Source organism: Hibiscus syriacus, unplaced genomic scaffold, assembly GCF_006381635.1.
Source record: "Hibiscus syriacus cultivar Baekdansim isolate YM2019G1 unplaced genomic scaffold, ASM638163v2 tig00110864_pilon, whole genome shotgun sequence".
Taxonomy (NCBI): domain Eukaryota; kingdom Viridiplantae; phylum Streptophyta; class Magnoliopsida; order Malvales; family Malvaceae; genus Hibiscus; species Hibiscus syriacus.
This window is the reverse complement of record NW_024062893.1, coordinates 679021-701617: the sequence shown is the minus strand read 5'-3', so window position 1 is coordinate 701617 and position 22597 is coordinate 679021. Positions and strand designations below refer to the sequence as shown.

The 22597-nt window shown below is 37.3% G+C and overlaps 2 protein-coding genes and 1 pseudogene across 2 annotated transcripts; 2 read left to right on the top strand and 1 right to left on the bottom strand.

Annotated features, from left to right (window-relative positions):
* Positions 1-468: 468 nt before the first annotated feature.
* Positions 469-4232, bottom strand: LOC120143865. Its single transcript, XM_039158083.1, has 8 exons — positions 4122-4232; positions 3450-3931; positions 2645-2699; positions 2440-2599; positions 2186-2334; positions 1866-2017; positions 939-1053; positions 469-812 (listed from the first exon to the last, which is right to left on the bottom strand). Exons 1-8 carry the CDS (start codon positions 4230-4232, stop codon positions 672-674), a joined length of 1365 nt encoding a protein of 454 aa, XP_039014014.1. The 3' UTR covers positions 469-671.
* A 499-nt stretch (positions 4233-4731) lies between these two features.
* On the top strand, positions 4732-15718 carry LOC120143864 (annotated as a pseudogene).
* Positions 15719-16327: 609 nt separating this feature from the next.
* LOC120143776 (protein UXT homolog) lies at positions 16328-18842 on the top strand. Its single transcript, XM_039158010.1, has 7 exons — positions 16328-16444; positions 16549-16695; positions 16795-16824; positions 16982-17083; positions 17829-17936; positions 18463-18517; positions 18598-18842. Exons 2-7 carry the CDS (start codon positions 16604-16606, stop codon positions 18664-18666), a joined length of 456 nt encoding a protein of 151 aa, XP_039013941.1. The 5' UTR covers positions 16328-16444; positions 16549-16603; the 3' UTR covers positions 18667-18842.
* The last annotated feature ends 3755 nt before the right edge of the window (positions 18843-22597 follow it).

The following is a 22597-nucleotide window of genomic DNA, read 5'->3' as shown; positions in this document are numbered from 1 at the left end:
CTCCTCCCAATCCCATCATTTTGGAGCTTTGGGTTCATCCTTCATTTGTTCCACCTGCCTTTGTATATCATTTATCTGCGGCTGCATGACAAGCCAAGTTTGCATTTTCTGTCATTTAGACTCTAATACCAATTTATAATTAACTTATTGCAAGTTCAGAAAAGAATTGACAAGAGAGAAGAAAATGAGACGAGAAGACTGATTTCATTCAAATTTTCATATGAGCCTTTTCATTCTTAGTACTATGCAGCTAAATTCTACAGTTGTCATTGTCCTTAGCTGTAACTCTTTGCCCAGGGAGCTGGATTTATTGCCAACCTGCAGTAGTTGCTTTTTTTTCAAATGAAATATCGCTTTCAATATAAAAAAATTAATATCACCTGTAAAACCTGTTATGGTTTCAATATATTCAAAAGTATGCCAGTATCTGACACAAGGGATAATTTTTTTGGTACACAATAGATATGTGTATATTTGAATATAACCAGAAACTGTATCCTTGATTGCCAGATGCAGAAGAGTTGATGCAAATACTTGATGTGCCAATAGTTGGTGGCCTAAAAATGTATGCTATAACTGATCTTCCCCTACTTTTCAGTTATAATCTGTTTAATTTTTGCTACTGTAACCAGTTTGCCTACCCTAACTTCCTCACCAGTTAGCCAGCCAAGTCACAGAGAAACTCTGGTCGATTCACGGACAATCTCATATATTGCTATCACGTTCTCTATAGTCAACAAGAAAATGATACAACATTCCAAGAGATCGGACCGTCTATTTTGGATAACTTCTTGAAGGAAGCGAATGTTGTGCTGCAATAAACGAAGTAAATGTTACAACTGAAGCTCTAACATGCCAGCATGTTTTAGTTTGAAAAAGATTTCTTAGAAATCAATAGGTATGAAATTCATATAGGTGTAGATAAAACATGAAGGTACCTCCACAAATTTTAGCTTGAAATCCAGATTCCCAAAGCGTTGTGTCACCTCATACTCCTCTCGAAGGTACTCGTATATTTGAGCATATCTTGCTTCTCTCCAAGCAATTTCTGATCTGGATAATGAAACAAAACCAACAATTTGGTTACAAAATCCAACTCATGCATCTACTGCTTGGTATTCAAATGCATTAAATGAATAAGAAACGGGAGTTGCTAGTCCTATTTTGACTAACTTCAGCAAGACAATCTTCGAATGACACTAGAGTTGAGAAGTGACATTTGGAGAAGGACCAGTTTCATGCTTGCTGAGCCAAGACATGTAATATCTCACCAATAGGCTGCATAATGTAACTTTAGAGTAAATCCTAGTTTCTTTGATATTACTTTTCAAATAAGAACTCTTGCAGACCCAACTCTCGACCTCTTCGGTGCCATAATTACAAAATAATGTTAAGCCCACCAATATTTATTTATAGGAGACACACCGAATACCGATACGAGATCCTACTTTATAGAAGATTTTCTCGAGGTGCTACAATAATTAATTGAACCAGCACAGTCTTGCAGTCACCAACCCAAGGCATTTTATCAGTACTCTAACAACTCCTCGTGTTACTGCAAGTTTAATGTGCAAAGAATCTTGTAATCACAAGATCACACATGTACATCCAGAATTATTTAGATAGAGGAATAGTAAGGAGAGGATGCAAAAAAGAAAATAAATAATGATCGTCCAAAAGAAAGGGAAGGAGAGAGAAGGAAAGTCACAATTTATTAGGTATTTTTCTTACATCAAACTTTAAATGATTGCACGGTAAACACAGAGCACAATGATCCATAAAAATGTTGGAATATGTAGTTTGGAAAATAAGTTGATGCACTCTGCAGCGTTGTGTAAGGCAAGCAATTTTGCCAGAGATATTACCTCTCAAAAAGACCAACTTTAAGAATTACATCAGCCAAATTTGAATTGGCTTTTCCAACGAGTTTAATGAGCCTTGTCCGATCCATTGTGAAAGTTCCAGTCTTTTCCATTGCACGATTTATGTCAGCCAACCCTTCAACCATCCCATCAACCTGAGAGACATGGAGAAAGACCACAATCAATCTCCAAAGGAAATACCTGGCAGAGTAACAGGCTTTCAAGCCGGGAATCATTTAGAATGGGAAGTATGGTCTCTATGCAAACACCTTTTCTTGTAATAAACTAAATATTTATGCTTCTGTGGAAATTTCTTGTAGTACCTGTGAAACAAAATAATCCAATGCAATGCTTTGACCAAGAACACTTCCGATGACACGGATGCTATCAGTGTCTAAAGTTTTAAGAACAATGTAATCAAGTCCTCCCTGCATATCCTTTGTCAATAATGGCTGCTCTTTTACAGTATAATCTAATGCAAACAGTCAAACAGAAAACAGAAAATTAGTTTGTAATATATGACATTACATGTGCCCCAACAAGAAATGAAAGAAAAAAAGAAAGTAAAAGAATTTACCATCTTTCCTCATTTCTGTAAGCAATCCAGAAGCATGTTTCCTAACCATTTCAAGGTGGCTCTCAACTTCATGGTCCTCAATGTTAAACAAGACAGTAGATCCATACTGAAAAACAACCATATAACGACAGCTGCTGGCTTTCCTTCTAATTCCAAGTGCCTAAAGTCAATTGGACAAAATATATTTGTTCAATCAAACACTAACAAAAGCTATTGGCAAACTTGGCAGATACTCACAAAGATAACGCTTCAAGTTCATCCTAAAATGTTAGTCAACTCATACCATTCTTAATGAACAACACCACATTTGCAACTTGGTTAATAGAGGAAAAGAGTATTGAACTGTAGAGATAAATGAACAAACTTAAAAAGAAGATTGTTCCTTTTTATTATTTAATTTACAGCCTTTATAAGGAGAACTAAGTACAAATAAAGAAACAATCCCTAAAAATCAGTATCTTCCTAAGAATTAGAGACTAAGATTAGATCCTACTAGTCAAGGTAACTCCTAGGACTAAGGTAAGTATTTTGTCCTTAATCTTAGGAATGCTAAGAGTCCCCCTCAAGCTGGAGTGTAGATATTTATCAAACCCAACTTGCCGATGAGCTCCTCGAATATGTTTCTGCTCAAGCTTTTAGTTAGCAAGTCTGCAACTTGTTGTATGGTAGGTAGGTAGGTGATGCACACTTCTCCTGAGTTAGTTCTTTCCTTGATGAAGTGGCGATATATTTCTACGTGTTTGGTGCGATTGTGGTGAACAGGGTTATGAGCTATGCTGACAGCTGCTTGGTTGTTACAGTACATCTTTATAGGTCTAGTGTAGAGCACTTTTAGTTCTCCCATTAGTCGTTGTATCCAAATTCCTTCGCATATGCTATGGGATAGTGCTTGATACTCTGCTTCTACGCTGTTGCTTGTTACAACTGACTACTTTTTTCTTCTCCATGTCACAAGATTGACCCACACATAGCTATGGAAACCACTTGTAGAACGTTTGTGATTAACAGACCTTGCCCAGTCTGCGTCAGTGTAAATTTCCACACTTCGGTTGGCAGTTTTCTTGAAGTGTAGGCCTTTACCAGGAGTCCCCTTTAGATACTTTAAAATTTTGTAAGCAACTTCCAGCTGCTTCTCTCTTGGGGCATGCATGTACTGACTGATAACACTCACACCAAAGGTTATGTCTGGAAGGGTGAGAGATAGGTAGACGAGTCTTCCTACCAGTCGTTGATATCTCCCCTTGTCGACTTCTTCTCCATCTCTATCAGTTCCCAATTTAAGATTAAATTCCATAGGAGTTTTAACTGGTTTACACCCTAACAACCCAACTTCAAACAATAGATCAAGAATATACTTTCTTTGGGAGATGGAAATACATGTTTCAGACCTTGCTACTTCCATTCCAAGGAAGTACTTAAGGTTCCCCAAGTCCTTAAGTTCGAATTCAGCACTAAGAAATTCTTTGACTTTTAATTTCTTTTGAATCATCCCCTGTTAATATTATAACATCCATATAAACAATAAGGATGTAGTATTTCCCACCTTTCGAATGCTTGTAAAACATGGTATGGTCTGTCTGCCCCTAGGTGTAGCTCCTACTGATCATAGCTTTGGTAAATCGAATGAACCATGCCCTTGGAGAATGCTTCAGCCCATATAAGGACTTCTTCAACTTGCATACTTGGCCCTTGCTTTCTTCAAACCCGGGTGGAAAATCCATGTATACTTCCTCATTTAACTCTCCATTGAGGAATACATTTTTTACATCCAATTGAGTCAAAGGCCAGCCCATGTTGACAGTTAGAGATAGAAGAACTCGAATGGTGTTTAGCTTGGCAAACGATGCGAATGTCTCGTCGTAGCCTAGGCCATAGGTTTGGGTGAAATCCTTACCAACGAGTCGAGCCTTGTGTCGGTCAATACTACCATCAGGTTTAAACTTTGTAGTCAAAGATCCATTTGCATCCTACTGTCTTCTTCCCACTAGGTAGATTCGAGACTTCCCAAGTTTCATTTACCTTGAGAGCCCTCATTTCTTCCATCACAGCATTCCTCCACTCAACAGATTCAAGAGCCTCTTCTATATTTTTTGGTGTTTCTACATAATCAACATAAGACACAAAAGATTTATAAGACTTAGACAACAGGGAAATAAGGTGTTGAGTGCAACTTCTTTTTCCCTTTCGAACTGCAATTGGAATATAAATGGATGGCGATAGAGGTGAGGCTTTTGTTTTAGAATAGTCATCTATTGGGGATGAAATTGGCACTGTTGTCTTAGTTTCAGGAGAATGCCGTCATGGAGAATAAGTCCGCAGTTCTGGAGCTTGTTCTTGCCGTCTCTTTGGATCGAGTGGTTGTTGCTCATTGATCGTGCTTATTTCTTGTTGCATAGGGGAACCAATGTCTAAATCTAGAACTACAATGACACCCTGATTTGTAGGCTTGTTGGTGATAGTGGTGGTAGGATCAGGAGGTATAATGAGGCGGGAGTTAAGGGTCTCCTCTTCATTGAGAGTCTCCCCCTGAAGATGAGTTGTTGCAAAGTATGGTTCATTCTCAAAAAAGGTGATTTGTATCACTTAACTTTAACTATATTCATATTTTGGTCATTAAATTTTAAATTTTTTATATTTAATCACTATTTTTGTACATTTATCACTTAGATATAAAATCAGAAACAAATAAAGTGATTTGTGATGTTTTTCGTTAATTATTTTATCATATTACCAAAACATATAAAACTTTTAAAGTTTTCATGCTGTCATTGATATTGTCATTTTTTTTAGAGAAAATAACCTCAGTGACCAAAAATCCCATATAATATACGATTTTAACCGACTTTTTTCGGATTTGCCAAAATGACCAACAAAATCGCAATGCGATCGCTAATTCGCAACGCGATCTCCATTATCGCAAATCAGTTTCCAGATTCGCAACGCGATTATGACTATCGCAATGCAATTTTCCAATTTCGCGTTGCGATTTTCCCAATTCGCAATGCGAATAAGTAAATCGCAACGCGAATTTGGAAAATCGCAATGCGATACTGACTATCGCAATGCGACACTGACTATCGCAACGCGATAATACAAAATATCAACGCAATACTGACTTTCGCAACGCGATACTGACTTTCGCAACGCGATACTGACTTTCGCAATGCGATTCTGACTTTCGCAACGCGATTCTGACTTTCGCAACGCGATTCTGACTTTCGCAACGAGATTCTGACTATCGCAACGAGATAATACAGAATCGCAATGCGATTTTCAAACTTCGCAACATGTTTTAGTTTCGCAACACAAATATTTTGGATATATATCTACGCAGCAGCAATAACTCATAACCTAAATCCCTAAATCACAACTCATTCCATCTCCATCTATCACTCTCTCCGGCGACATCCGTTCCTATATCCGTTCCTACATCCTTCCCCATCCGACAACAAGTCTTAGTTTCGCAGCTCGTTTGTTTAGTAAATTAATTTACAACCATGAAATCATCTAATGTTGATCATGTTTGGATAGATTTGTGTTTTGGAGGGTCATGGGAGAATGTTCATGGTGTTTTACAATATATGCCTTTACCCATGAATCTTCAACTAAAACTGTCATTAAAAAAGTTAACTTATGAAACTCTAATGTTACGTGTTTCAAAGAAATTGAATTTAGAGCCCCTAAGTGGATTTAGGATATCTTATCAGAGAAATGGTAAAGTTTATTTGTTAACCGACAATGAAGATGTTGAACGATTCATTGCTTACATTAGTGTTTCAAGTGATGATGTTACATTGTATGTTGTTGAACCTAGAAGGAGTATTGTTGGGTCAGTAGCGTGTAGTAATCAACTAAGTTTTTCTCAAAACCCACAACCTTTCTCTAATCCAAATCCCAATCAACTTTCAGCACCAAATTTCGGTTTTCGTATTGACCAATTAGACGATGATGAGCCAACTGAAAAAATTGTGAGTACTAGTCAGTATTCGAAATTTGATCTTGGTCAATACCCGAACTTTGATATTGGTCAATACTCGGATTTTGATGATGTTTCAGAAGAAGAAACAGACCCTGCGTGTAATGATTTTGATATTGGTCAATACCTGAATTTTGATGATGAAACAACCGTTGTCGAGGAAGATGTTGTTGATGATAATGAGGAGGAAGTTACGACTGTGAATGAACATGTTGAACATCCATTATGTAATTCATATAATCCTGAAGAAGAAAAAGAAGAAGAAAAAGTCCCCGAAAAGAAAATGCCACGGGAGTATAACTGGAATATGCCAGAATTACTTCAGATACCGGAAGAAGAGTTGGTAAAGAAAGCAGTTGATTGTTACACAAAATTTATTCGTATCAAGAAAGATGATTGTTTTGATACAAAGGAAGACTTGAAGATAGCTTTGTATACGAAATGTGTGGAAGATGGCTATCAACTAAAAGTTAACAAATCAAGCAAAGATCGTTTCGAAACAAGGTGTATGATTGACAAAAACTGTACGTGGCGTATGATTGCAAAGAGGATAAAAGATTGCGAAATGTTTCAAGTTAGGACTTTTATTGATAAACATACATGTTCAAGAACCCAAGTTTTTCCTCACCATAGACAGGCAAACAAAAAGGTGTTGGGTGGTTTTCTGGCTGAGTTAATGTTTTTGAATGGCAGGGTATATCGGGGACATGAAATTATGACTGACATGAATGCTCGGTTCAAGATTAGTATATCATATTATCAAGCTTGGAGAGCCAAATGTTATGCCTTGGAATTGTTGAGGGGGTCGCCAGAAGCATCGTTTGCCCAAATGCCGGCTTATTGTCACAATTTAAAGCTGAAAAATCCTAGGTCGGTAACTCATATCAAAACAGATAGAGATGGACACTTTGAGTTGCTGTTTATCGCCATTGGTGCTGCGGTTAGTAAATCAATATAATTCTGTTGACTCATTTTTGTTAGTTACATGCATTTCACATTTAAATGATTATATTTCTTGTGTATATTATTTTGTAGATTCGTTCGTTTATTACTTGCATGCGCCCAATTATTATAGTTGACGGAGCACATTTGAAAGGTCGATACCTTGGAGTAAACTTATTAGCAGTAGCCATGGATGCTAACAATGGGATATTGCCAATAGCTTACGGGGTTGGCAAATCTGAAACCTCTGATTCATGGACATGGTTTATGGGGCATCTTAGGGATTGCATAGGTCCTATTAGCAATCTGACAATCATATCCGATAGGGCAAACTCAATTGACAACGTTGTTAGAAGGTGTTTCCTAGATACTTTTCATGGACTTTGTGGTGTTCATTTGTATAGAAATCTAAAATCAAGGTCTACTGGTATAAAAAAGCACAAATGGACATACTGGAAGGCTGTAAAAGCTTATCGGGAAGTGGATTTCAATAAGCATATAAACTGTTTAAGACGTATTTTGCCTCAGTGTGCTCAAACACTAGAAGATGTCGGGTTTGAAAGATGGTAAAGAGTACATCAACTTGGAGCAAGATATGGTTTCATGACATCTAATAGTGCAGAATCAATCAACGCTCTAAGTCGTCATTCCCGGAAATTACCCATTACTATGTTAATGGAGTTTTTTCGAGCCTCTATTCAACAGTGGTACTACAAGAAAAGAAACCATGCAGGTATTATTTCTTTGAATTCGTAACTTATCATATATTTTACTAAGTATTATTTATTTAAATTTACAGGAACATTGGAACATCGTGTTACACCATGGACTGAAAAAAAGATAACGAAACATGTTATGAAGTCAACGTCATGGAGAGTTGAACCATGTTCAAACACTTTGTTTGAAGTACTGGATAATAACTTAAATGGGCTTGTCGATCTAAATGCAAGGACGTGTAGTTGTATGAAATGGCAAACATCTGGTTATCCGTGTGGCCATGTTATAAAAGTTGCTCTTCATCTAAACCAAGATGATTCAAGCACATACGCTATGGATTGCTACACTACAGAAGTATATCGACAGACTTATGCCGAGATTGTCTACCCTATTCCACATCCTTCTGAGTGGGACATACCAGATGACTTACAAACAGTTTTTCCACCAGCCATGGACAGAAAGCTACCTGGCCGACCAAAAAGTCACGATCGTATACCGTCTAAGGGTGAAGAGAAAAAGAGATCGACATGTAGTCGGTGCAAGGAAAGTGGTCATACAAGGTTGACATGTGGTTCACCAGTGCCATCACAATCATCTTTTCCTCTACCAAAATATGGATCCTCATCAAAATCCAAAGCTCATATGGTGTCAAGCAAAAGGCAATCAAAATCGCAATCATCTTCAAAATCCCAATCACAACCGGCTTCACCTTTTCGGACTGTTAACTTAGGCGATTTTTAAATGCAAACGTTGTATTATATGTATTTTATGTGTGCACTTTTAACATTTTCAGTTAGGTATGTATTAGTAACTTGAGTTTGAACATTGTTATGATCTGTTCAGTTGTTATCACTTATTAGACATTCATTTGACTATCGCAACGGGGAAATCGCAACGCGAAAATGGCTATCGCAACGCGAAAATCGCAATGCGAAATGAAAATCGCATTACGATTTTCTCGTTGCGATTTTCATTTCGCATTGCGATTCTCTCGTTGCGATAGTCAGTTTCGTGTTGCGATAGTCTGTTTTGCCTTCAACATAATGCATATTGAAAATCAACAAATCAACTATTACATTTCAATCAATTAAACAAGCACAAATAAGAATTATGTACACATCAATTAAACAAATCAACATTTACAAATCATTTTTTACAAATCAATTAAACAATCAAAAAATAATAATAATTCTTATTTCCTCATCAATTATTGAATCAATGAATCAACTTTTTCACCCGTACATCCATTTCACGCAGCTCACTTAAAGATTAACCTGCAGAAACCAAACATTTGCTCAAACAAGACTTCCTACACATCTAAAACCTACAAACAGCAAATTATTGAATTCTAGGTACTTAACCAAACATTTTCAAACCAAAAGGAGTATATATGTTAACAAAACTTGCATTTGACTTACCAATTAACAATGGATATTTTCATAACGCGGATGCAGGTAGGCAGCGTCTCGAATATATCGCTCTAGCCATATAATGCCGAAACCACAAGCCTACTACAGCTCTATCTCTATCGGCGGGAGGTAGAAACTCTGTGCTTCCCGTCGTCAAACGCGACAAGCACATGCATACGAGAGGACCACAATCCCCTCTGGCTCCCGGCGATTGTTGTGGCACGGTCTCGTCTCTGACAACTGTGACATTGAACTTCTTTGGCTTCTTGTGTCCAGAATGAGTCCAATAATTAATCCCATCCAAGAACTTAGCCAAATGAGAGCTCCATCCCTTGATAATATCTCTCAAATCAGACAGTGATATGTAATTTATCATGCTGTCATATACTATTATCTTCAGGGATGGGAGCTGAAGTTGGACGAGAAGCCAATGACGACGTTCCAAAACAGGGATAAACACATGCAATCATAATTAATAATTCATTTATTTGCGCACTTATTTATGAACACCTTTAAAAAATTTAAAAAATAAACACTAACCTTTTCGACCTCCCACCATGCAGGATAAAGTTTAGCTTGTCCATTGCCCAACGAAAATGATTCATCTTGTTGATTCTTCAAGTGAACTGCGTGAAAAGCCGTCGGCATTATTGTATATCGTGAATTTCTTTTATTTTTCCTAAGCTTCCTTATTATTAGAAGACGTGACACCCACGCATCGATATGCTGTTTTACAAAAAAAGACATATATTAGTGAATTACATTAATTTTAAAAAAAATTAATCAAAATCATATATAAGACAAATATAAGACTTACCTCCCCATCGAAATAGCCACTGTCTTCAACCCCTAATAACACACCCCACCAAGATCGATTAAGCAATAAATACATCTCATCGTTGAGTTTGCTTATGTCAGTGTAATACCCTTGGCTCCGCTCATGTAGATAAAAATCAACTGCGGTCTTAGCCCAAAGGGTATTATCCAGAATTGTTTCCGGTAATTGTCTCATCTCCACTTTAGATACCGGAAGGGTACTAGCCGATAACTCATACGAGAGCCAACTCTCATCCATCATGTCCGGCAACGGTGGGGGTTTCTCAATAATTTGATATATTACCCCATGTGAATCGGGCTCTGGAATGGTGGGAGGGACCTCTTCAACGATGACAGTGGCCTCTTGAATGGTGGGGGGACTCTTGAGGGATGATAGGGGCCTCTTGAACAATTGGAGGGGACTCTTGAGGGATGACAGGTGAGTCAGGCTTCTTCTTGCGGAGTCTTCGCACCATTGGGGTGAACGGAGACGTAATAGCACGTGCACGCCGTCTGATGCGTGAACTCCGTCGTACAAGGAAAACCCGACGTAAAGCATCCACCTTATCGGGCCGCTAAAAAAAATTAATACATAAATCAGTAAATAAACAAACATGATATTAAACAAAGACAAATATGTTTCAAACTTGCATTGTATTCACCCAAGTCATTATTCTATCATAGTTCACAAAATGCATCAGATAACATTCCAGAAGTAAGCACTTATATAAACATTTAAAAGGACAACATATATAAACATTCCAGAGAAGAATAGTTTACTTTCGCAACACGAAACTTACTTTCGCAACGCGAAAATGACTATCGCAACGCGGAAATGGCTATCGCAACGACAAAATCGCAATACGAAATGAAAATCGTAACGACAAAATCGCAACGCGAAACACAAATCGCATTGCAATTTTCATTTCGCGTTGAGATTTTGTCGTTGCGATTTTCATTTCGCATTGCGATTTTGTCGTTGTGATTTTCATTTCGCATTGCGATAGCCATTTCCGCGTTGCGATAGTCATTTTCGTGTTGCGAAAGTAAACTATTCTTCTTCTGCAAATTGAAACTTGAATGGATTGCATTACTTCAACCAAAAGACAAAAACAAAACCAAAAACAAATACTAACAAAAACAGTTTAGCAGTATTGGCAGCAACCGAATGAATTTATTAAGCAATCTAAGTGAAATAGTTAATCTAAGTGAAATTACGAGTAAATTTATCATCAAGTTAAATATGAAAAATCTTAAACTTACCTCGTTGCGTAGAGTATGAACCTCATTCTACAACGATGCTACCATCTCACGTAGAGTGGCTACCTCACCGCGTAAAGTAGACACCTAAACACGCCATACACCATCGTCTTTGCGTAAAGTACCGACCTCCTCACACAAGGCATTGACCTCATCACGTAACTCCCCTAACTCATCCCGTGGAGCTGGAGGTGGAGAACAGGGAGATAAACGTTGTGGCATCTTTGCCGGTCGCCTATCTTGCGGTGATGGTGGAGAAGAGGCTCGATGATATGACAGAATAGGTGATGGCTGTCATTGTGGAGGTGTATAGTCGGGTCGATCAGGTGATGGCTCTGGGTGAGGTGATAGCTCTGGGTGAGGTGATGGCTCCCGAAGTGGAGGCTGCTCATCATCCGTGCCATCAAAAAAACGCTTACTAGCTTGCCACCAATCAATGGGAAGGTCAGCTTCCGTGGGTGTCAGCCTCTGTAATGGAGTGTTGGCCTCCTAACAATATAAAAGCTCAAACAAAGTTAAACGTGTACTAGTAATAACTTGTTTATAAACATATGGTAGTATTTATGTTAACTTACATTATTTATTGTCGTATACCGTAGTAAATCTTCCCATTGCAAGGTCCGTTTCCTCTTCCAGGAAATAGCCCTGGGAATATCATTTGAAGTTTTTATTGCATATGTCTTCATGGCGGGAAAGGCCTCAAATATCCAAATCTACAAACAATATAATAACAAACATTAGTAATTGTTAAATAATTACTTATAATTTTGGAAACATTATATAAAAATTCTTACCTTAAAGGCCCAAATAAAGCTTGTCAAAGTGTATTTGGAACCATTGCCATACAAACTTTTTCTATCATCCAAGGCAGACGATAACTTATTCCATGTAGCTTTCCATAAATACGAGCCCCACGGAAACAGGTTCCACGCATTTAGGTCTTCTACCAATTTTCTTAGATCATTCGGAATAGGTTGTCTGGCCTCTCTGCCTAAAAAGCTGGCATGCAAAAGTATTAGAAGGCATACTCGGACAACATCGACGTCATCCATCCGAGTAAAACCATTTTTCTTATTCAATAATCTCGTCAGGTCTTCCATGTGTAGATTCGGCCTCTCCAGCTCAGGAAAAACCCGGGATAACCATGATGGGCGGGTAATGTGTCTAGTGTACCGACCTACATCATCGTGTCCGAAGCGTAGACCGGTGATTAAGCAAAACTCATCCCACCCAAAACATGTATACGCCGGTGGAAAATCAAACCATATCTCTTCATCACGACGTTGTATAGTATCTGGTAGATCGCTAGTCATGGTTTGAAGAAACAGGTGTGTCAACATCACATCTCCACCGGGATGTTGTACTTTCAGCCATGGCCCGAAGCAAGTATCCTCAAACATTTTTTTTTTGCGCAGGTGAAAGCTTCGACGCAATTGTTTTGGCCAGGCTGACTTTATTTCTTAAGGTCAATTGAGCCGAATAAAAGTTCTACAAAAACAATAAACATACTAAGTTAGATATACCAAAAACAATAATAAACATAAAGAGTAGTAGTTTATTCTTCAAACTTAAATTTGCAACACTGTGAATTTCGTATTTGTCTTTGTTTTTTGGTTCAAGTAATGCAATTCATTCAAGTTTCAATTTGCAGAAGAAGAATAGTTTCTGAAAATGAAAATCGCAATACGAAAATGACTATTGCAACGCGTTGCCAAAGTCAGTATCGCGTTGCCAAAGTCAGTATCGCGTTGCGATTTTCCCAATTCGCGTTGCGATTTACTTATTTGCATTGCGAATTGGGAAAATCGCAACGCGAAATTGGAAAATCGCATTGCGATAGTCATAATCGCGTTGCGAATCTAGAAACTGATTTGCGATAATGGAGATCGCGTTGCGAATTAGCGATCGCATTGCGATTTTGTTGGTCATTTTGGCAAATCCGGAAAAAGTTGGTTAAAATCGTATATTATATGGGATTTTTGGTCACTGAGGTTATTTCTTTTTTTTTATTATTCTAAAATATCGATGAATTTATTTTATTATTCTTTGTTATTCTATTAATTTAGATTTTTTTAGGATATATTTAAAATTTTATATCCCAAAATTTAGAGAAAACGACTCTAATCTATAATCCGTACTTTCGATAATTGTGGAATCAAAATATATTACTTATCTTTGTTAAAATTAAAAAAAACTTAAACATCAGAAAAAAAAAAGTTAAGTTAAAGAATTGAGAAGAATGATTTCAAGGGTACTTTCAGAATATTTTTTAGAAAAATTAAGACACTTTCCTGATTTTTTAAAAGATAAATAATATACCGTAATATTATTAAATAATTAACTAAGGAATAACCAAAAATAGAATTATATTAAAGTTGAACAATTAAATTAAATTTTTTAAAATATAATTACTTTATAATATTAAATTACGGCCGTGATTATAATTGTAGCTGCAGTAGTAATTATAAATAGGGTAATCTATGTCAAATGTCACTCATCTTTAAGCTCGGGCTCGAAAATGTCATCGACGTTTCAATTTTGCCAATTTTAGCGCTGACGTTTATGTTTCACTGCAATTTTGCCACTCCGCCGTTAATCCGTTAACGGGACGATGACATGGCATTTTTTTTCCGTGACGGCGATGACATGGCCCCCTCGTCAAAACGACGTCGTTTTGATGCTTAAAAAGTTCAAAACGACGTTGTTTTGTTGATAAAAAATATGTTTTTCATGAGATTCGAACCGCAAACCTTTAGAATCCAAATCTAAATACCCAACCACCAAGCTAACTTAAGAACTTGCTATAACCTTAACAAAACTATTATAAAATGTTCATCACTACCACTGTCACCCTCATTATCTTCCTCATTATCTTCTCTTAAAAACTTAAGAACTTTGGAATCGTGTGACGCTTCAGATGGTGGAGCTCACTAGGGAAACGAGGGATGTGATGATCGAGAAGGACAGCTTTCGAGAGTTTTCGAGGAGTATTTCCGAGCTGGACGTGTTTTTGGTGTCATTAAGTGTATGGAAAATAGAAGCTGCCAGGGGATCAAACTTTACCAAGGCGACACTGGAGAAGTTGAGTGGCTTGTTACGAAAAGCTTCCAAGATAATCGATGATTATAAGTCCGGTAGCCGTCTTCGGTTCTTGCTTTACTCGTATTACAAGGTCTCTAAAGATATTGCCTCAACCATTTCCTCGTTGCAGCTGGCTAATCTTGATATGGCATTGAACTTGAAGAGCATTAATGATGAGGTTATTGATAAGCTCAATACGATGGAGTTTCGAGTGGCAGTAGCGACCGAAATGATTGCTGCAGAAATAGAGAATTCGGTATCCCAAAGCAGTAGAAACCGAGACAATGCTGTAAAGCTTCTAGAGAAGATCGCCGAAGCTGTTAGTGCTAATGCTGATGCATCTTTAGTACAAAATGAATTGGCACTTCTGAAGCAGAAAAAAGAAGAGATAGAAATTCAAAAGAAACAAGCAGAGGCGCTTCAGCTTTCCCAATTGATATAGTTGTTGTATAATATCAAAATCGTTTCGAGTCCACAAAGCGAGGAGACCCTGACATATCATAAGCAATACCCTATTGGTTCCTTCATATGCCCATTGTGCAATGAGATGATGGTTGATCCGGTTGTAATCATTTATGGCCACAGCTTCGAACGGAAAGCGATACAGAGATACTTCTAGAGTGGAAAGAAGGATTGTCCTACTTGCAAAGAAGAGCTTCAAAATTTGGAGCTAACACCAAATGTTAACCTTCGATCCTCAATAGAAGAATGGAAGAAAAATGATATGGATTGGAGATTTCAAGCAGCAGTCTCTCGAATCAACTCCGATGATCATATGAGGAAAAACAAAGCCTTGGATGATATACAGGTTCTCGTGTAAACCCCTCAATATACTGTGAGAGCTATAAAGGAGGGGATCATCCCGAAGTTTGTCAAATCATTAAAAGATGGTAGGGCTTAACGCCATGGCAGCTGTGAAATGCCTTTATTACTTAGCTAAATACTGCCATGATCATAAGGTAAGAATTGGATTTGTGTTTTTACTTTTAACATGTTGAATATCAAATGTTTGAAGAGTTCCTTCTTGGTTGCAGCAGGAGATAATGAGGGTGACGGTGGTAATGATGAACATTTATAATAGTTTTGTTAAGGTTATACCAAGTTCTTAAGTTAGCTTGGTGGTTGGATATTTAGATTTGGATTCTAAAGGTCTACGGTTTGAATCTCATGAAAAACATATTTTTCATCAACAAAACGACGTCGTTTTGACGAGAGTGCCATGTCATCGTCGTCACGAAAAAAAATGTCATGTCATCGTCCCAGATTAACGGCGGAGTGACAAAATTGCAGTAAAACATAAACGTCAGTGCTAAATTGACAAAATTGAAACGTCGATGGCATTTTCGAGCCCGAGCTTAAAGATGAGTGGTATTTGACATAGATTACCCTTATAAATGTTATGGCGTGATTTATTTTTTAAAATTAATTATAAATTTTATATTATAATTGCAGTTACTATTGCATAATACGATGATCTCAAAAACATATTAGAGTAGAATCGTTACATTATATTCTGCTCGCAATTTAATATTACGACTACGAGGGACCCAAACAGGTATATGGTCAAAATTATTGATAAAATAATTAAAATTTGTAATTTAGCCTTGTATTATTTACGACATTTGGGCGGGTTTTGCTTCAAAAGCAGCTCAAGTCAAAACTAGTACCAGTTGCGGGATATTATCGCTTAAAATATTAATTAATTGCTTTCCCTTCTTCGCCTCGAGGCGAAGTTTCCCTTCTGTTGTTAACTTTGTGAACATTCGGAGAAGTTCAATCGACCGACCGACCCTCCCTCGATCTGGTGAGTACTTTTGCATTCAAAGGCACTTACTTTTTTTCCTGTTTAATATACAGTATACCAAAAAGCTTATGCCCTTTACCCGTTCGATGAAACGTCTGAAATAGTATTTCGCTGAAGCCCAAGTAGAAAATTGGTAAATTCTGTTATCGGGAAGAAGAAATGGACAGCGTACGACAAGAGAAAATACGGAAGTTTGAAGAATTTGTTGATCGCCGCCTTAAACCGGATCTTGTTCGTGCTATTGGTGAACGGTATGAAATTTTTCTATATATATATATATATATATGAACAGAAAAAAAGGAAAGGGAATATCAACATTGCTGATTATATTTTCCCCCATACTTTTGCAGGGATAAGGTTTTTGACCAGCAAAAAATTTTGTATCCTTTTATTTAGAGACGAGTTTTCCCCCTCCCAAATAAGGACACAATTGCTTAAAAATTTTCTGTGCTAAATCATTTCCCTTAATTGGGTTTCTTTTTTTCTTGCTGAAAGATAGAGCTTTATATATGTTTACTTTGACACTTTGTTCTGTAGCTCGGATTTGCGGAAGAACATAGAAAATTTAGAGAGAAACAGTGTAACTAATCTTCGGACAGTGGTTAATCTTGGGTCTGAAGTGTACATGCAAGCAGAAGTGTAAGTCTTCTGTGGACTATGTCTTTTGTTTTTGGTGTCTTAGCATATAGCCGTGTATAGTTTGCATACACGCTCACTCCATTATTCCTTTCAGCATAACAATTTACTGCAATTTATGCATTTGTGTAGTGTTTTTAGCAGTCTTCTCATTTTTCGTTTTAAGTTAATAGGCCTTCTACTTGCTACATTCATGAATAGAGTTGTTCAACAACCAGTAAGGTATTCTTTTCCCGGGGTGCCTATGTCTGGTTTTAGCCTCGGGATTTTGCCTCCCGGCCCTTAGGAGGGTGCCAGGAGCTCCCTGTTGATGTAAACCACGATTCTTGGATCGATTGGAGAGCCACGGAACGCTCACACTAAGGGGAACTTATCTCGCTCATGGTGGGGTTCGATGCCATGTCCTTACACTTAAAGGGCATTTTCAATGGCACAATGTGCGAGATAAGTTCCTGTTGGTGCGAGCGTTCTGCGTCTCTCCAAACAATCTCCACGACTCTCCAAACGGTCCAAGGATCGTGTTCTATATCGACAGGGTGCTCTTAGCACCCTCCTAAGAGTCAAGAGACACAATCTCGGGGATAAAACCACACATAGGCTCCTCGGGAAAACAATACCTTACCAGTTGGTTGTTGGGGTTCTGACCAAATAACCGGGAAATCCCTCAACTCTATGTGTTATCTATTTATATTTATTTTGATGTTTGTGTGCTTGTGGTGTTTTGGGGGCTTCCTTTTGACGTTTACAGGCCTGATACACAACATATATTTGTGGATGTCGGACTTGGGTTCCATGTGGAGTTCACCTGGTCAGAAGCATTGAAGTTCATCTCATTGAGGGAGGAAAAGCTGGAGAGGTATATATGATTTTTCTTAAATTGATCAAGCTGCTTTGTTTGGAAGCTCTGTATGTCTCTTATTTGCTTATAGCCTTAAGCACAGAACTACTTCTCAGTTCTCATAGCCTACTTCTTTCTAATTAGTCATAATTTACAGAAATGCCACGAATTATTCATTCGCATCGCAAGGATCATCCTTTTAATATCCCGATGGTATCTATCAATGCCACTATAATAGGAATCTTAAGACTTCATTCATCATCTCCTATATTTCTAGTATGATGGATTGAGAAGCTGGTTTTGCCAAACTCAACTTTTTCTTCATCACTTTAGGTGTTAATTTGGCCTCAATCATCAAGATAGTTCCATAGTTGAGGTTAAAGTTGAAGGAACACAAATAGGCTTTAGCCTCTACAATGGAATATGATCATAAGATTCAAACCCTTCACATTTTAAGCTGAGATTTACCGAATTGTAAAGCTTATTCTCAACTGATTCTTTTGTCTTTCTCTCAAGTGATCTTTTTTTCAATTGCACTATGCAGGCAACTGGAGGAGTATACCCACTTAATTGCATCAATTAAAGCACAAATTAAGCTGGTATGTTTTAAAGATTTGTATTAATGGGTTACCGTTCTGTTTTGGTTGGCATTAGCAATGATCATATACACTCACTGCAGGTTTGTGAAGGAATCCGAGAGTTGCTTCAGATCCCGGGAGAGAAAACCGCAATAGGGCGCGTTTTTTAGCATCTGCAACTAGAATATGTATGAATTTTGTTAACTTGTCTTAACGAGTAACATTGTTTCTTGAGAGAAATGAAATAGAGCATAAAGAAGTGAAACTTTTTCGCTTAATCCCATTTTCCACTGATGCTACCTTTGCATTCAATTTGCACAAAGATTTCGCATTGATCTGTTTGAATCCATTTCAAACAAGGTTTTCTTAAATATGGATTTTACATGAAAAAAATAGGAATCAAAGTGGTTATTTTATCAAACGTTAGGGGTGAATTTTAACATTATACATTTTTCTTTATTTTTTGTGTTTGGGTCTTGGACGGGTGTAAGTTAGTGGTTTTTTTCCCAATAGGGCACCCGTTTAAATTATTTAGCCCAATTGGGCACCTCAAAAATTAATTTGGGATACGACATTTTCTACAGTCCAGGGCAAACTCGTCATTTCGAAGTGAAGAGTTTCATGGGATATAAATTTTATATTTTGGGCCCAATATTTTAATATTTCATGTGGAAAGGTGATGAGTTCTATTAGAAAATTATTATTATTTTTTAGATTATTATACGAATTTAATGTTGGGAAGAAAAAAATACATTGGAACTCATCACGTCGAGGTGATAAGTTTTCTTAGATTTTTTTTTGCTCTCTGAAATGAGGTATATATGTTGAAAAGAATAACAAACTATGGACATTAGATTAGACTCTCAGAAATGCACATTAGGAAGAAAAAAACTACAAACTTAAAACATTAACATAAATACGTAAGTAGGACTAACCTTACGGACACCATAAACATTAAATAAAATCATTAACATAGCAGTATTGATTAAGAAGTTTTATTCTTCGTAATCAGTAGACTCGTCAGAGGTAAGATTAATTTCTTCAATTCCCCATTCTTTTTATTGTTGTCGTTTATGTACGAATTGGAATCATGCTTCTAGGTCTCCATCATCTATATATTTTTCTTGGTCATTTTTCTGAGTTGGTGGGATATTCGAGCTGGAAGCAACATCTTCGATGATACGAACAAGGCCGAGATCATCGAACTCTACAAATAAATCGACATTAGAGAAAGATTGATATTAATATGTCTCAATCATTCCAACAATGTCTACATCATTGCATATATGAAACCTCGTGTATGATAGTGGAATTCTAAAATATAAGGAAGATACTCTTATATTGCTTCTGAGTAGAACTCTTGTTTCTATATTGAACTTCAACTCGTGTAGTTGAATTTTTTTTTGGGAAACACATGGTTATAGATTTGCAATCGTAAAAAAAATTTACACAAATAGTTGACATGTTTGAAAAATCTCAAGCTTTGGAAGTGAAAGATTGAATGTGTTTTTTTTTGTTTTGCTTCAATAGTAGAGTAAAATGGCTTTCAATTCACACATATTAATAGTTGCTGAAGATAATTAAATGAGCATTGAAAAGTTAGTGAAATGGGTAATTATTTGGCCTGTGAGAAACTTGTTTTTTTATATGAAGTGATAAATGCACCACAAAAATGTTTTATGATTTGAGTTGATACATCACTGAAAAGTTTCTGAAGATGATACGATGCCACTATTTCACTCATTGTCTGAAATGTTATTTAAATTATGCATTGAATGACATCTGAAAAGTTGCAGAAGATGATAATGCACTACTATTTTACCCGTTTTCTGAAAAGTTGTTTAAATTATGCATTAAATGACATCTAAAAAGTTGCAGAAAATGATAATGCGCCACTATTTCATTCGTTTTCTGAAAAGTTGTTTAAATTATGCATTGAATGACCTCTGAAAAAGTTACAGAAGATGATGATGCACCACAATTTCACTTTTTTTTTTCTGAAAAATTGTTTAAATTATGCATTGAATGACCTCTGAAAAATTACAGAAGATGATAATGCACCACTATTATTTGGCCTACTGAGATGACATTTCACTCGAGAATTGTTGAATGGTAATTAATGATTGGTCGTATTTGTTTTAAATTGACTCACTTCAGATGAATCTTCACAAAACTTGTTATTTTTTACAATTGTATTGAACAAGCAAAAATCAATCTCTCTCTGAAGCTATGGCGAATAAGTTTTTCACAGTCATCCACCCAAATGGCCAAGTTGTTGAAACTGAAGATGGTGTTCAGTTCATGTCACGAAGGCCCGTGAACATGATGTTTCCGGTAGATGTATCTCATCGACAAATGAAGATGAAAATCGAAAAAAATTAGAGGTTATGTTTCAAGTTTGAGATATTGACACATTATTTCAGAGACTTAGTTCAGATATAGAGCAATCCTGATCGAAGACGACGATGATGTAACTGTTATGGTTAGCCTTCATCAATCTTCCAATAATCAAATAATTGAAATTATTGTTGAAACTGCATATATTCCTACTTCATCAACTATTGCACCAGTGATCATAGAAGCATGGCCATCAGAGGATGTAGATAACCTCGTCGGGAGATTCGGTGAAATCCTTGGTGATTTTAATGAGGATTATGAAACTTTTCTTCCACTTATGATGGACGATGAAACATCAATAATTAATGAATCTGATATCCGAGGTTGCTTCAGTTGGATAAACTTTTGATATGGAGGGTGATATTTGGGAGGCATCCGTTTCTCGTGGCCAAGCAATGTAGAATACTCCGCCAGTTTGGGCACATCCATCAATAGCCATGCAAACATAAAGTTCGCATCTCTAGATGCATCAATATCGTCATGCAGTTACAATACATGAGATAAACTATGATTCCACGAGGAATCCTCAGATTCATGATATGTTCGATATATGCGAAACCCACTAGGGGACCTCAGATAAAGGATCGACGGAGTTTGGAGTTGGGTCACAGTTTTAAAGTAAGAAGGATACACAACTTGTTATGAAGGAGTTTTGTATCAAAGCTCATATGGAATTCGCTGTTGTGGAGTTTGACCAGAAGACATATTTTGTGAGATATATTAACAACAACATCGACTGTATGTGGATGATACATGTCTCATACCTACAACGAAAGATGTTGTGGGAAGTTACAAGGTTGTACGCTCATCTCCTTCACACAAGACCATAAACATTTAGACTCCGATATCATTTGTGCATTCGTGTGGCTACTGGTGGAGAAAAATCCAAGGATCCTGATAACTCTATAAAAAGGTAACTCTATAAAAAGGTAACATTTTGGGACCTTTTCACTTAAGCTATTGAATGTTTAAGAGCTCATGTAGAACTAGGTAGATGCATTTAGAAGCATTTAGTTGCATGTGGTGGAAATCGGTTTGCCGCGACATTTTAGTTTGTCATCAGTGCTACCTTATGGGGAAGGTGTTTGTCTAATGTTGTGCAGGAATTGAAAGCAAGGGAAAAGTGGAAAGGAAATGCCATGACATAAGAAGATTGTTGAGCATAATGCAATTGCCAAGTTCTACTGGCATTTCGAAAGCGCTTTAAGTGCGAGAAGATATTTTTGAAGCCAGCTATATCCGACTCCTCGAGAGCTCTGCCTGAGAAATCCACCTCGAAGATTCGCCTCGAGGGATCGGCGCTCTGCCCGTCGGTTCTGCTGATGATACCACATAACCCTGCAGATCCTGCCTGTCCTTGGGCGCCTGCAGCGGGATTTTGTCGGTCCATCAGCCAACTACCCAGGCTGCATCATAGACTGTCCTGCTCGACTTCCAAGCAAATCAACCATGGTTTTGGGGTTTCCTAGGATAGTTAACACCAAGTCCTAGGATTTGTTTCCCCCTATAAATAGAGGATGAAGCCACAATGAAGAGGACTTTAGTTCCCCACTGTTTTGAGCTTAAAAAGTTAGAGAGAGAAGGTTTCATCTTTCTCCGTCAATCCCACTTGCCCTGGCATTTCTCCTTGACAAGCCGAAGGGAGTGGCGTTCTGAGCATCCGAGAGGAGCCAGTTCGTTAGGAACAGATCTTGGTGGCCGAGG